The 16302-nt window shown below is 37.7% G+C and overlaps 1 protein-coding gene across 1 annotated transcript in view; it reads left to right on the forward strand.

Annotated features, from left to right (window-relative positions):
* Positions 1–8890, forward strand: part of si:ch211-269c21.2 (carbohydrate sulfotransferase 8) — a 60254-nt gene extending 51364 nt beyond the window's left edge. Inside the window, exons 3-4 of the mRNA XM_036568309.1 lie at positions 6327–6367; positions 7283–8890. Coding sequence (XP_036424202.1) covers positions 6327–6367; positions 7283–8281 — 1040 coding nt within the window. The 3' untranslated portion in view covers positions 8282–8890. The remainder of the gene's footprint in view (positions 1–6326; positions 6368–7282) is intronic.
* Positions 8891–16302: the final 7412 nt, after the last annotated feature.

The raw sequence follows: 16302 nt of genomic DNA on the forward strand, positions 1-16302 counted from the left end.
AGGTTGACCTATAATACTTGTGTGGGTTTATATACTCAAAACAGACATAATCTTTACATGACCATTTCTCAACCTCTCTTTACACACCGGACATGACATGACAATTTTTTGGAGAATTTTGCTAAATTGTTTATGCCGTGAAAGAAATATGAGCAGAACATTTATGAGAATGTCATTCGCTTCACATGAAACTGTGACACTGTGCAGGATGCTTTCCACTTTGGAAAAGCGAAAGGAGAACAGAGAGTTTCTCTACCTTTCACTACTCTTTCACTCACTGCTCGGAAATCAGTTTGAGCTGATTTTGGAGATGCAGCTCCACACAAAATGAAGCACAAAGTAAGGCAGAATTTCTTCAAGTGCAAATAAGATCTCATTTACTCCTCGCAGATCGAGCAAATGGTGACACTGGGCTATTGTCCTTTTCTGAAAAGTGAAAGCACCATGAAGGGCTTCACCACTTCATTCAGAAGTTGAAATGCTGAGTGCTTCTACAGAGGCATGTCTGTAGTCCAGTCTGAGACGCGTTGGAGCTGCTTTTGAGCTCCTGATCCTTTTAGCATCTGTGAAAAAGTTCTATTTGCTGGAACACAGCTGCTCTGTCATCTTTGGTTGGTCAGTCAGTTTTTGTCATCTGGGAGTTCAAACAGAGGACAAGTAAAATAATGTCGCATTTTCTCTGTCCGAAAAGGCACGTTTGGTCTGCAAGACACTGTCAGTTATAAACATGCTCGATTTAATTTATTGTTGTCCGAATAAATTGCACGAGTAGGTGGATATATGTAACTGTGTTGGTTTTCGTGACAATTGTAGTCTTAACTGCTGCACCTTTTAAGATAAAATGAGAAAATTCAAGAAGCTGGTGAAAAAGAAGCTGACTTCAGCTTCATTAAGAGTTGAAATGCATGGAAAGGGATGAGGACATTGCTCCTGCTGGACAAGTGGGCAACATTAACTCATTTTTGCTGTTTCACAGTATCAGTAGGTCAGTATTGTTTTGTCCTGTTTGCGAATTTGTGATAGCAACTGTAGCGACAGTTTGCTAACCCACATCCTAGCTAACATTAGTTACGTTATTTGCTGTGTCATTGTTCACTCTGTTATATCATGGTATTTGTCTGTACAGTCTTCTTTTATTAATTATTAATTATTATAAGAACATTACGAAAAGCAGTCATGTGACTAATATTATGCTGTTGTACACCGACTAAATTGTGCGTGTAAATGTCTCTAGACTCTTTTATTAGTTTATTTGTTATTATTCAGCTAAAATTAGTATCTTTTCTGTTAAATATTAAGGCAGCTTTGGAAAGGGTTGGTGGGTGGAGGGGGGTCTGAGTTTTGTAGGGGAAGGAAAAAATGTGTAGCATATTATACTTACATGTATGTATAATACCTGTTAATTTCAATAAAAAATAGAAAACAAATCTTTGTTACAGTGAGTGAAACTGACATAGTAGAGACATGGTAGTCTGAGATGCAGCAGCTTTGTTGTTTTTTTTTCCACATATCTGTGTCACTGCTGAGTTGAGAATAGTGGACAAACAAAAACATTCATGCAGTAGTGGCCCTTTGGTCAAGAAGTGACCACTGAGGAAGGGCTTGGGGATGACTAACACATATTGTGCAGAAAAAGATGAGCTATAGTCTCTAACCTTACTTCTAAAAGGTGAACCAGCCAGCACTGCCGTATATAATCGAATAGACAGCACACAAGCACAGCGTTCACTAATATATCACTACCATGTCTGTATCGCTGCTGTGTTGAGAATGATTCACCCCCCAAATAATACAGTGTGTGCTCATACGATGGTCTCTTTCCATTGATGGAGGGGGGCTGATAAATCGTGCAGCAACAGAGAGGCTACAGTCAGTAACTGTAAACCTGCAAAGTGCACTTATATGGTAGGTGTTTTTGATAAAATGGCCAATGAATGTACGTACAAGGTAGATGCACCTAAAAAGTGGCAACAAAAAAGTCCATAAGTTATGCAGTTATGAGAGAGAGAGGATCTAAAGTGTGGCCCACATAGAAGTCCTTGGGGTTTAAGGTGTTAACACACATTATCTTTACTCTTCTTTGCTTCTTCCATTTGCTGCCCTTTCTCCCACACGACGGACTGCCCATGCATGCCAATTTAGTGCTGAAGAACATTTATCAGTGCTGTTGTCAGGTCAGTGCACTCCTGTGTGAAACGTCTAGGGACTGTCACTCTTTTTTTCTCTCTGCAGCATTCTCCAGCTAAGCATCAATCTTTCAAACATAATCGCTTAACTATTAACGCTAATGGTCTGAGGCTTAAGCTCCAGTGGAAGAAACCTGTTGTTAGATAACAGACTGCACAGTTACTCTGTTATAAAAGCATCAACAGGAGAACAGACTCCCTGCTTTTCTGTTTGTGCTTACCACAGCCCAAAGCTGAGCTATAGGTGGGGCCCAGGGTTGGGCCTTTAGATTAAATGAGATAATGCGCTGTGACGGATATTATGCTGAAATCTGGGCACACCAGCAGGGTTGTGCATCTATGAATAAATGAGGGGAAAAATCATGAATATGTTGTAGATTCCCTTTGAAATTCAGAATCTCTTTATTTTATGAGTAACCATAGTCTATCTAGAATCCTCAACAAAGGAAAGTACTTTAGGAAACTGCATTTATATTTATGTGCAAATGTACCGTGCCAGTCAAAAGTTTGCACACACCTGACTGCATGCATGATAATCTTAAACATTTTTTCTTAACACTTAAGTGCCTAAATAATTGAAATACTTAGCTTCCTAAGACAAATGTAAACAGTAGAACTGAAGCCCAGGTTTGCTTTTTAAAGGCTCGTTCTAAAACATAGTTCTTAGCAGCCAGTAAAGCCTCAGCATATGTGAATCTTCCTCAAGACTGTTGAAAAAGCATCCCAGGTGGCTCCTCATGAAGCTGCTTGAGAGGATGCCAGGAGTGTGTAAAGCTGCATCAAGGCAAAGGGAGGCTACTTTAAACCATCTAAAATGGAAAATGGAAGAAGTTTTTTTGGTCAATGGATAATTACTTGCATTTTACTTCATAGTTCTGGTGTCTTCACTATTGATCTAAAATAGGGAAAACTCTTCATTGACAGGTATTGTATAATTCCTAGGGCTGCCATGATCGCTTGGATAAAATTGAACATACAATTTTAAAAAATCATATTAAAATTTATGTTCTCAATGAATCGGTTTAGTGATTAGTCCTCAATTTGAATGATAAACAGGGTATCTGCAGATCATTATAAAGCCAAGTTTAGCAGGCTGAAGATTCTCCACAAGGGGGAGAATTAGCACTCGAGTTGCTTTTGTGTGCATAACCGAAAAAGAGGAAACCCACACCAGCAGGTTCTCATAAATGCATTTATGTTTGTAGTCAAAAATTTCAAGTAAATTAAATTGAAATGCTGTTACTAGCTTTGGATACATGAAGTAAAAGGTTAAGTCCAGCTGAACAGTTTGGCTAACAGACAAACAAGCTCCAGTAATATCAAAAGTTAGGCTTTATCATATACCATAATAGAATTTGTGACAAATTGAAAAGCATTCACTCCAGTATAAAATCGTGAAATGCAGTGCACACAATACATTACTTTTCCATAGTGACATAAAAAATACTTTGCCAAATATTTTAAAATATAACATCTATTACACTGAAAAACACTGAAAAACAGTGCATGCGGATTTACATTTTAAAAAACAAAGTGCTGAATTTGTGTCAGAATTGAATGCAATCCACCTTGAAATGTAGTGAAGGCATGGCTCTATTGCTTAACACTGTACAGTACAGTAAAACACTTAAATCAATGTAATGGATCTTCACTTTTCATTGTGGCACATTTTCTGCATGTTACTGTTTACATGCAGTGCACATCTAATAGAGGGTTTGTTTTTCATTTTGGCACATATTCTGCATGTCACTATGGAAAAGTAATGTCATGTGTGCATTGCATTTGACGTTTGTCCACTGTAGTAATTGCTTTTCAATTTGGCACAAGTTCCTCTGCATATTACCAAAGGATTTACAATCTTGAAATGCTTCAGATATCCATGTTTAAGTAGAACTGATCTAGGTAGTATTGAACATGTGTGATAAGTGAATGTACGGCCCTAACAAAACACTGAAATTCCCATAGAAACGTAAATCAGATGTTAGTAGTGATACTCAGACTACTTATACAGTCGTATGCTAAAGTTTGGGTGATCCTGGTAAAATTCCATGTAATGTTGATGTTGTAAGTGAAAATAAGTTAATACAAAAAAAAATGTAGACTGTGCAAAACATGGCACATTTAATTTGTCTTATTTTTGTTCAATATGTTAAATTAAGCAAATAAACAAATTGTGCTGTAAAAGCAGCAGAAAATTGCCTATTTAAGTTTTTTCCATGTAGAGGATGTGTTTGCTTATTTTTGCTTAGAAAAACAACAGAACATGTAATTTGACAGAGGGTGTTCAAACCTTTGCCTATGACTGTAAAGTGAAGGTAGTGCCATAAAAGAACATATCTAAAATTAAAAAATAATCAAAATAATTGGTAGTTTATTTGTTTTCTAACAGAATAAATGGTGACAGGCCAAATAATACACACATACACATATACTAATGAACTTTCTATCATATTTCAGCATAACCATGCTAAACTGTGGTTTTTAGCACGACAACACGGGAGCCATTTTAAGAGGAGAACCTTCTTATTAAACTCATGTCCTACCTTATAAATTAGCAGCTCACCTCTGCCGGGCCTGTCCACTCTACAGTATGTCAGCTTCAGCTCTGTAATGAATCTATCACTGAGCAGTGTCCACAGCTTTGGCAGCTAATCGATAGCCCACTCTGGGCCTCTATAGGTCAGTGTCAGGGCACTGAGATGTTACTGCGGGGGCTCTGGTCCTGCTCTAATCTCGGCTCCTCCGGCGCAGTCCCCGAGAGGCAGTAAGGTTTGTCCACTATTGAAGAACAGCTGGGAGCGAGGCTCAACTGTCAGTGCTCAGCACACGCAGCACTGGAGAGTTATTACATTTTTAGACACACTTGCAAAACTGAAAAGCGAATGTCAGCAGATGAAGAAGAAGAAAATTCAAGACTAAATGTTTTTTTTTAAAAGTGCCCTAATCGCCTTTAAACAGAAGTTACATCATTCTTTTAGGGCTTGCTTTTGCTTTGTGTAGCTTTCCACACTGTGGACAGTGGTGAATGCAAATGAACTGAAGAAGTGATTTTTCATGTTTTCACATACACCTTTGTTTTGCATACAATAACCTTGGTGTTGAGGTGATGTTGCTGATGCTGCTGGCTCGCCATCTGGAAGCTGTAGTAAGCAGTGGCATATAAACATTAGTACGGGCTGTGGGAGGCAGGCTCCCTCTGCCTCGCCCTGCCTTGGTCCGTCTTCGTGCCCTTTCCCTTCACTGTATCTATGAGCTGATGGAGAACAAAGGAGTAGGATCAGCACTTTACATTATCTTATCATTGGTATTCTTTAAGCACAGCTTTAAAGAAATACTCCAGTGTTTTTCAGCATAGTCTCTATCTGCTGCATCTGTAACGTAAGCATCGAAGCAGCTGTCCTTTGGCTTCTACTTTAAGTATGAGTGGAGTTTCTGTTCTCTTCTAAGTACAGGGAAGCACTGAAATTATTGTCTGTGGTAATCTGCAATATATTGTTGCGGTCAAAAAAAAAGTTATTTTTCGGCATCATTTGAACACAGCAGCTGTCCTGTACATTGTATGAAAATGTTATAATAAACAGGTCAATAGAAATGATCCAAAATGACTTATATAATAACAATAAATGATAAATTTATATTAACTTTCACTGAAAATTAAGAATGCTTTTGCTTTCTCCTGTAAACTTACTATTTTTGGGGATAGATGTTTATTTTTTACAGTGACAACATGCTACAGATGTGGCAGATAGAGGTCAGTGTCTGCTCGCATAAAACATAAGTATTTAACTTATGTTAAATGTTTGGGAAAATCATTTTTAAAGCTGTAAATTTAAGGTTAAATTTTGCAACTGTCAGAAACTGAAGTGCTGAAACTTAAATTTGGGGTCTAACACTTAATTTACAGTTATTTACTTTTATACTATTTTTATTTTATAGTATGTTATACTTTCCACTTAAACATTTACCTGAAGAGACTTTATGCAGCTCACTTAACTTAAAGAGAAAACTCAAGATCAAAATTCACTTAGAAATGTTTTATGCAAGCAATCACAGGTTAAAAATTGCTGGAATATTCCTTTATGCTGGGGTGCTAGTTACTGTGAGGAGAAAATTATAACATTGCTCTTTTTTCTTGCATAGATGCAAAGCTCATATTCCCTCATGGGCAGTCGATGAATAAGGTAAGCTCCCATTCTCTGTTACATTAGAAGATCACAGGTGTTTATCTCATTATATCAGTGTAAGGCAGAGAGTTCTCCAGTTCGGTCCTGGAGGGCTGGTGTCCAGCACCTCCACTAAACCTGGCAATTAACAGATACGTTGAATGAGGTCTGTTTGAATTGGATCATCACTAAACTGTGCTAGCGGTCCAGGACTGGATTTGAAGAACCCTGGTGTAAAGTGTTCTGTTACTCTTAAATGCAGCAGTAGACCTGAAGGTTGCACAACAGCGCCACAGTGTGGTTGTCTTTGGAGAAGCATGACTTCAGCTACTGTGATTCTGTCTCAACATTTAATATGTAACTGGTTCGTTTCATAAGATCATTCAGTGCCACTGCACTCAAAGACTGTAATGCCTCTCCTCAGGATCCTCAGTCCAGTAAAAACATATCCCTTTCATTAAAAATTTAGCACATTGTATTTAGTATTCCTACATTTTGCTGCTGTCCTAAGAAAACCATTAATCTCCAACATGGCAACTTCACAGGCAAACACATTCTTCTACAACTTTTAATGTAAAATAAAGTAGAGAGATTTTATTCCAAGTATTTTTTCTATTTCATTTTGTTGTGTGATATTTTTACACAGTGTCAAGGGCAGCCACTGTGTTCAAATGATGTAGAAAATAAAAATAAAAAAAGGAGACTGAGGTTTTAATATGACTCTTAGTTGTTTATTTATTGTATGTATGTATTGTATGTATTTATATCAACTATTATTATTCTCTTTGCACAATACATGTCCCAAACAGTAACATAAGACTAATAAAGACTAATAAAAATAATTTCATCTATCATTACTACTATTACCTGACTAATCTTTACAATAGACATCAATTTATTAATTATACCTTATTATTTCTTGAATTTGCTCAGGAGCTGTGTCCTCACTGTCCAGATATAGACATACAGGGTTCTGTCCTCCCAGCGAAACTCCAACAGATCACCAAGAACCACCGCAAACTCCTTCTGAAGAGCTCTTCTTCATCAAATCAGCAGCTCATCATCACCCCTGTTGGCAAAGCCGAGAATAGCATCAAAAGGCTGACCAAGGTCCAGCGGTCCCGTCGGAGGCTGATGAGAGACGTATGTGCCAAATACAGAAGCAGCAGCAGTGCCAAGGCCGTGACCCGCCAACACGTGTCCCGCATCTATGTGGAGGACACGCACAAGCTCCTGTACTGTGAGGTTCCTAAGGCAGGCTGCTCCAACTGGAAGCGTGTGCTGATGGTCCTGCAGGGCCAGGCGGTCTCCACAGGGGACATTCAACACGAGCAGGTTCACTATGGGAATCACCTGAAGCGACTGGACTCCTTTGACCGCCAAGGCATTGCCCATCGCCTAAAGGCCTACACCAAAGTGCTCTTCTTGAGGGAACCCTTCGAGAGGCTTGTGTCAGCTTTTCGGGACAAGTTTGAGAGCCCAAACTCGTACTACCACCCGGTCTTTGGGAAGCCCATCATCTCGAAGTATCGCAGTAACGCGTCACAGTTGGCCTTACGCACAGGAGAGGGAGTGACCTTCAAGGAGTTCGTCCAGTACTTGCTGGACGTTCACCGCCCAGTGGGCATGGACATCCACTGGGAGCCAGTGGTGCAGCTGTGCAGTCCTTGCCTGATAGACTACGACTTCATAGGCAAGTTCGAGACAATAGAAGAAGAGGCCAATTTGCTCCTGAGGCGTATAGGAGCCCCCGCTAACCTAACCTTCCCCAGTTTTAAAGACAGGAACCCAAACGCAGCGAGGACTTCTGCACGAATCACACAGGAATATTTTTCTCAGCTGAACTTAACAGAGAGGCAGAGAACCTATGACTTTTACTTCATGGATTATCTAATGTTCAACTATTCCAAGCCATTTGCAGATTTGTACTGAGGAGTTTGTGAATGTAAATACTGTTGGCGTCTTGTTTCAGTCGAGGTTCTCATTACTCCTATGAAACGGTATATAAATAATTATTTTTTTAGATTTTGTTCAAAATTCTGTAAATTCTGATATACAATGGCTGTTTTTGCACACTCATTACAATATTGCCATAAAAGTATATTCTTCAAAGACTAGTCTTTACCAATTTTGGGTCAGTAACAAATCGATTACTTAACAAACATGTTATGCAGTACTGTGCATCAGGTCAGACACCCCACATCATTTATTTCATTTCCAGTCAAACAGCCATTAAATGGAAGTTATTCATTGTTCCAGTGTGAAGAAAGAAACTACTGGAAATTACACAAAGCCCTAAAAACCAAACACAATTTTTTTTTCACATTTTTCAGTATTAAGTGTGTCCGCTTACCTTTATTACAGCTTTCATTCTTTTTAGTAGACTTTCTTGCAGTTTTTCAGAGAAATCTGCAGGGATATTGTTTAACTCCTCCAGAGTTTAGTCCTAGAAGTTTGTTGCATTTTCTGCTTCTAACCATCCAAATAATCCCAAACACATTCAGTGATGCTGAGCTCTGCCAGCAGCTTCTTTTATGACTGCCAGTTGTTTTCTTTTTTATCTACTTCTTTTTCTCAGTGAGGGCTTTTTGACAGCCACACACCCTTTCAGACTCACAGTGCTGAGTTGTCTTCTCACAGCAGAAGCTTGGACAGAAAAGCCTGTGGTTTGGAGTTGGATTTTCTCCTCTTTCTCAAAGATGAAAGCTCGAAGTACTGTTTATCTGATGGGGACAGTTTTGGTCGTCTGCCAGGCCTTGCATGGTTGTTAGGAGTCCCAGTTTCTTTGTATCTTGTAATCATTTTTTGAACTCCTGTTTTTTCTTTGACTTTCTCTTTCCTTATGCAAGTGTATTATTTTATATGTAATTTCATCAGAAATATCTCCTGAAAAATGAATAACTAGGTCTTTAAAGTTCATAATGGCAGTTTTGACTGGAAATTAAATAAATCAAGGGTCTCTGACAGCACTGTATATGGTTCGCAGTCTGTATATTCCAATACAAAATTGTTGGACACCTGTCACTTTATACAGTTTGTGCTACAAGTGGCTTGAACACACATGGTTAATGGGCCGGTAATAAACAGTTATCCGGTATGTGTCATGTAAATGCATAGAAATAGAACAATTGTTAATCATTCTATGATGTGAATGTATAACTTGTGTTCTATCAAGCCTCCCAAACATGATGTAGCATGCCTTCAGCCTTACAGTGTACTGCCACCAGAGCGGTTTTACCCAGATTTTTACTTTGTTGGGAATTTTGAGTTGGATCAGGGAAAACACTTAATCATGTGCAGAATGGGTCTGTACCTCATGAAGTGATTGCGTTGTCTTAATGTTAATGTTAGTGTATTATCTCTGTGCCATTGCCTTTTTACTCTTAATGATTAAGATGAGATTATTTCAGTAATTTTGAGTACAGCAAACTTTCGACCAAATAAATACAGTTTTCGGGCGGTGTAGTTCAAGATTGCTTTAATGTCCCTTGATGTTTTTTCGTTGGATCTGTTTTAATTGTTTTTTTTATTATGCAGTGAAAGTTGATATTTTACATGCACTGGATGCATTTGAATGCTATGGTATCTAAATCATCAACTCTACCCTCCTTTAACAGTTTTTGATGCTCAGAACATTCTGAAATGGGTTTAGGCGATTGAACGATCTTTTTAACATACCATTTTTTACCATTAAGACAGTGATCAGTAACTGTGCCCAAATTTTCCAAGTGATTTTCCAGTGTACTTCTGGCAACCTCGAGCAGGTATGACATTTATTTTCCACAAATCTATAAAACTCCTTCATATGGTTGTATTCTTTTGTGTGGATCTTTAATAATCAGACTAGTTACTTACTACTTTTTTATAAAAGAGATAAGAGGGGTGTGAACTGTGGCTGCCAGAGGGTTTAAAGGGAAAGAAGCCGTACGAGTCTGACTCAGATGCAACCGATATCGGATTGAACAAACATTACAAAGGAAATGTGAAGAAAGTTTCCCTAAAACATGTTTTTCTGTTACTCAATTGTTGAAACATAAACCAAGTCATTCAGAGTTATTTGATGTGAGAAACTTACAGACTTACAAATTTTATTAAACCTGGTGGCAGTAAGAACCAGGGGTCCCGATGTCTACAGCACAAATTTGCTATCCAGTAAATCTACATGTGCTTTCTGAGTTTGTATATGTAATGTTGATGATGGTAAAATAGTGGAAAATCGGAACAAATAAAGTTTCTTTGGGGACTATTTTGCTAATAACTTTTAAACTTATAAATTTTAAAAATATGTTTTAGGCTAAAACCTAAAATCTCCGGATCAGGCGGTGGATTCATAACCATAACCAGTACATGAAGTTCCTCTCTGCAAGGGAGTTTTCAGAAGCATTAAACTGTTTGGACGTCTGGTTCCTATCACCACCACTATGAACAAGCCTAAATTCCATTCTGGAGAAACTTATCGATGCTTTATATGACTTTGTTTACATCCTGATGATTTAATTGGGCAAAAATTCAGCCAGAGTCGGTGGAATTCCCCTTTAAGCTCAACCCTTTTGACCTGGCAGGTGCTGCAGGAAACCATCAATGCCACCATGTGGCCAAATTACAAAAATGCAGATTTTTACAGAACTCAGAATTAACCCTGTAGTTTTTTATGAACATTTGTATGTTTCAGATTTGAACAATAACGTCTTCTACTGGGATCAAAAAACCCTGTCCATGATTTTGAAAACTGAATATTGTTCAACCTTAAATTTGGTAGACCCCCTTCTGAAAAGTTGTTGTGGAGAAAAGAAACAGGGTTTCTCTACATCATCAACGATATGCTATCCTCCCTCCCCCTCTCTCTCGCTGCAGCACATTTCTCCCCTCTCCCCTTGCCTGGGGCATATAGGGCACTTTTCAACCCCCCTCAACCCCCCATTACCCCTCCCTCCCTCTCTCTCTCTCTCTAAGGGAGAGCCTCAGGCTCTGACATCTCAGATTGTGGGACTCAAAGGGCACATCAAATCAGCTGCTATTTGTCATGAAGGTTATAGAACAAAGAAAAATGCAACTGTTCTATTTCTCAGAGTCCTAGAGAGAACACGCTCACGAAGAGACTCGCTGCCTGGTCTTTATAGTAAAACACCACAAAAAGGCCACAAAGTCCATGTCTGATGAATCACTGCTCATTTACCTCTGTTGTTGTTATGTAAATGAATTGATTTAGATCACAACAAAACACTGCATTATTTAAACCAGTTCAGTCTTCAGGGCCCCACAGACAGTCCACTTTTTGTCCTAGTCCTTTGTCCTAGACTCACAACCCACCTGAACCAGGTGATCAAGGTGTGTGGAATGACCACCTGCCACACACGTCTGCCAGGAGATCAGTGAGTTAAGAATCGAATGTACACTGTACTCAATATAATCTGCTCCTTAATTGCAAAAAAGATGGTTCTTTAGTGTTTCTTTAGTAAAGAAAACGGTTCTATGTAGAACCACGAACACTCAAAAGAACACTTTGCCTGATTTAAAGGTTCTTTGCATGGTGAAATGGTTCTTCAGATTGATGGAGGATGTGCTGTATATAGTCCTATATAGAACCTTTTTTAGAAGGGTTCTTTATAGCACCATAAAAAGTTCTTCTATTGTTACAATGTCAGGCTTATTACAAATAGCAGAATCCTTTTTGGAGTTATATTGAACCATTTTCAAAAAGATTCTTGTTGAACCATCTACAGCACATTCTCCATCAGTCTGAAGAATCCTTTTGCGATACAAAGAAACTTTTAATCATGCAAAGGGTTCTTTGAGTGTTTATTGTTCTATATAGAACCATTTTCTTTACTAAAGAACCCTTGAAGAACCATTTTTAAATGTGTAGATTGAATTGATTGTAGCATGGACATTACACGGGTTCTTTAGTACAGGCAATGACTATTTAGAACCATGAGTCCTGTATAGTACCATTTCATTCTTAAATGGTTCTTTGCATGGTGAAATTGTTCTTCAGATGGAGAGATGGAGATTCAGATTGTGTTATATTTGGCTTTTGAAAATTGATCTATACAGCATCAAAAAGTGTTCTACTATTATTACAATGTCAAGCTCTTAACAATAGAACCCTTTTTGGTGCTATCTAGAACCATATACAACATATTCTTGATCAATTTGGAGAACCATTTCACCCTGCAAAGAACCATTTAGGCATGACATAGTTCTATTTAGAACTCATGGTTCAAAATAGAACTACTGCCTTTGCTAAAGAACTCTTGAAGAACCATCATTTTAAAGTGTGTAGTTAAGCACATTTTGTGTGTTTGTTAGTTCTATGTTAAAAAACTCAACCCTGCTACTTTCAACCTTGTTACTGACTTAAGACCGTGTCACAAAAGAAGCCTCAGATAATGTTCCTGTGATGGTTTAACACATTTTTAGGTTCAGAATAAAGTTTAATTTTCAAGAGTTACAAGAGCTAAAAAGCTTCCCAATCATGGAATCACCCTCACGCTGTTGCTCTGTGAATTGGGAAAACAGGTCACGAATGAAAGTAAGTTAATGCGAAAAACATATAATCTTTATAGCCCAATAAAGGAATCACTGTAGCCTGTGGTCCAGTTTTTTAGTGCTGGACACAGTGAACCCACCTTGTGCATAATATCAGTATTTCCCAGTCACTCCTGTAATCCACCTGAACTGCACAATTTTGTGCTTTTCCTGCTCCTGAGTCATATGAAACAGATCTGCATGAGCTGAGTAAAGTGTGCTAGAGCAGAAGAACATAAAGCTGCAGGAGGGAAGACGGGAACCACCAGACTACAGGCCCATCTGCAGTACTGCTTACAGACAGCAGGTAGCACTGTACTTCACTGAGGCTTCAAGATCTCAGAAGAATATCGACAAACTTGATTATTCTGATCAGAATTCATATCAGACGTCAACAGAACAGGTTTCATATAAAACCCGAAAACAAAATCAATATAATCCAGCAGTAAGTTAATAAAACACAGACGTCTGCTACTTTACTCAGGCTGTGTATTAGGATTTGTCTGCATGAATATGATAAAAAAGTAATAAGCAAAAACAAATTTAAGGATCTATTTATAAAGTTTATTTTTAAAATGTTAACATCCTTCTGCTGTCAGGAAAAACTTTAAGAAAAAAAGCTCCACAGGATTGAACTTAAAGGCAAACTCCACTGATTTTTCATTCTACATAATTCTACATAATTAAATATTTAAGATGTAAACAGTGTCATTGAGAGTGGTTTGATGTGAAATGCTCTGCTCCAGAGGAACCTGGTGATAGGAACCAGACGTCTAAGGAGTTTAATGCCTCTAAAAGCTCCCTCACAGAAAGTTGTAACATGAAATGTTTATGAATACTGAGTGTGATGTCTGAGACAGTGCCTTACAGTAGTTTTGTGATAACATTTTGGTCTAAATTAAAAAGTAAATCAATTTTTTTGAATCCATTCATGGAGGAGGGGTCCATGCATTGTGCTGTGAGGCAAAATAGTCCCCAAAGAAAACTTTTTCAGATTTACCATCATCAATTTTACATATAAACACTCAGAAGACACGTGTAGGTTCACTGGCTTTGGATGGTAAATAAAATGGCTATATTTGTGTGGTAGACACTGTGACCCCTGGTTCCTATCACCAACACTGTAAAGAAATCAGAGTCTGTAAGTTTCTCTACAATGAATCACTTCGCATCAAACGACTCTGAATGATTCTGTTTACATCTCAATCACTAAATTATACAGGAATTTAGAAAAGTTGGTGGAATTCCCCTTTTAAGCTGCAACTTCTGTTTGAGCCGTGCAGATGCAGAGTGTGTTGTGGAGATGCACATCATTCGGAGAAGCCGTTTTCTCCCTCATCTCTTTCTCACATCCCCCTTAAATTAAGGAAATTAAGTGCGGGCGCCTCGGGCAACATGCTAAGCTATTTAAATCTTTACATTTACATCTTCCTCTTCGCGTCAAGTAATTGAACTCACTCCGGGCTTGCTGCTTTAATTGAACAAAAATATCTCGTCTTCCTGCTGCTTTGCTCTGACGAGGGAAAACTAATTTCAGCCAAAGGCGAGAAAGAAGAAGAAGAAATCAGTTGGCAATGTAGCTTAGTCCAAACAGTTTCGCACACAATCTTGAACGCAAACACGTTTGATTTCCTAAGTGAGAAAGCCTGTTGTTGCAGACTTTCAAACGCAGGCTGGTCTGACTGCTGTAACAGTGGCCTATAACAACCTACACGGCCGGTACTTCTGACTTCTGACTGGTTACGCAAACGTTTTAAGCCTTTTTCTCATTAACGTCGTATAAAAGAACTAATATAAGTGCTGCAACACGCGAGTGTGGTTCTGTGTTGTCTGTGTCAATACAGTATGATCACTGGTTGGCGCCAGACTTCAACTTTCAGCTAAATCCCTTCATCAAGAGGGTAAAAACCCAGTTAAGTTCGCAAGAGCGCTGAACGCTGTGAATCAACTTCGATTCATTTTATCCAACCGATTCTTTCGAACTGTCCTTTCAATGAGTCGATGATTCGACCGACCGATTGAACGATTCATTTCACTTGCTTTGTGGTCGGCATCGCAACTTGTAGTTTAGAATCTGTAGAATTAGGAATATATCATTTAATATATAACATAAATAATAAAAATGTATTTAACATTTAATAAAAAATAAAAGTTGCAAGCTATGTAAGGTGCTTTTATTATGCAGATTTTTTGGGGTTTTTTTAACAGTTGCACCAGAGAACTTACATAAAATGTTATACTTTTACTCATTTTTTTTTATTAAGCAGTTGTTTCTGCAATATTAAAGTCATAAGTTATAAAATGGTCACTAATGAAGTATTTAAAAATGTAACAAAATAGTAATTTTCCATTTTTCTTAAGTTTTTTACTTTATTATTACAATAAAAGTTAATAAAATGACAGATAATAACTTCATTCAAAAATGAAATAACTGTAAAAATGGTAATAGTAAAAAATAGCAATTGTCAGTTTTCATAAAGAGTTAAGTATCATAAAAAGGTGTTTAAAAGCACTAAATTTGATTTTTAATATTTTTACTGCAACCCTGTACTAAAATAATAAACAATATGCATTCTACATCATGAGAGATTATTATGGTCAGGACATCTTAAGACTGTGTCTACAGACATGCCTTAAAGACACGTCTTCACTTCTCAAGATGTCTTAACATGTCTTCATAATTGTGTCTTTAGATGTTTCTTAAAAGACACAGTGATAGCTGGGTATGAAAACAAGTTCCCATTTTTCAGTGATAATAACAGAAAAGTGCATTTAGCAAAATACCTAACAGTTACATACTCATGATACAAACAGGGCAACAAAAATAAGCACAGTGTTCAGATTACACACAATGTAAAATTAAAGTAATTACTTGTATAAATACATTAACATTACTAGTACACGGCACTCCTGGTGATATTCCTGACTGTAATCATATCTATGTCTTCACTTTGTAAATAGCCTTGTTAATGTGCTTGCCAATGCTATGGTAATGCTAATTTAGCACTAATTTAACAGTGGCATTTCACATGCAGGTTTTAATATGGCAGCTGTAGCTTAAATACAGACACTGGAATCTTGTATAACATTTAAGAAGTGTATTCTTTACTTTTGCACCTTAACTGAGAATGCTTCAGTAAATATTGCATCTTAAATCTTTTATTAAAGGAGTCTGTTTTTCCCTTTTCAGTAACGCACACAAAACGTACTAATGCTAATATCTTTCCCTTGTAGAGAGCTGTAGGCAGCTGTTTAGGTATATGTGACTTAAGATACTACCAGCTGTAGTATAATGACTCTCTTAATGTTCTCTGTAAAAACTCATCTTGTCTGTGTTAGAAATATTTCCATGTGTATATTGCTTCGTTTTTTGGCCAGTTTGCTAAATGTGAGAGCAAGGTCTGTTTTTGAGACACAATATCACT

Source organism: Colossoma macropomum, unplaced genomic scaffold (genome assembly GCF_904425465.1).
Source record: "Colossoma macropomum unplaced genomic scaffold, Colossoma_macropomum, whole genome shotgun sequence".
Lineage (NCBI taxonomy): Eukaryota > Metazoa > Chordata > Actinopteri > Characiformes > Serrasalmidae > Colossoma > Colossoma macropomum.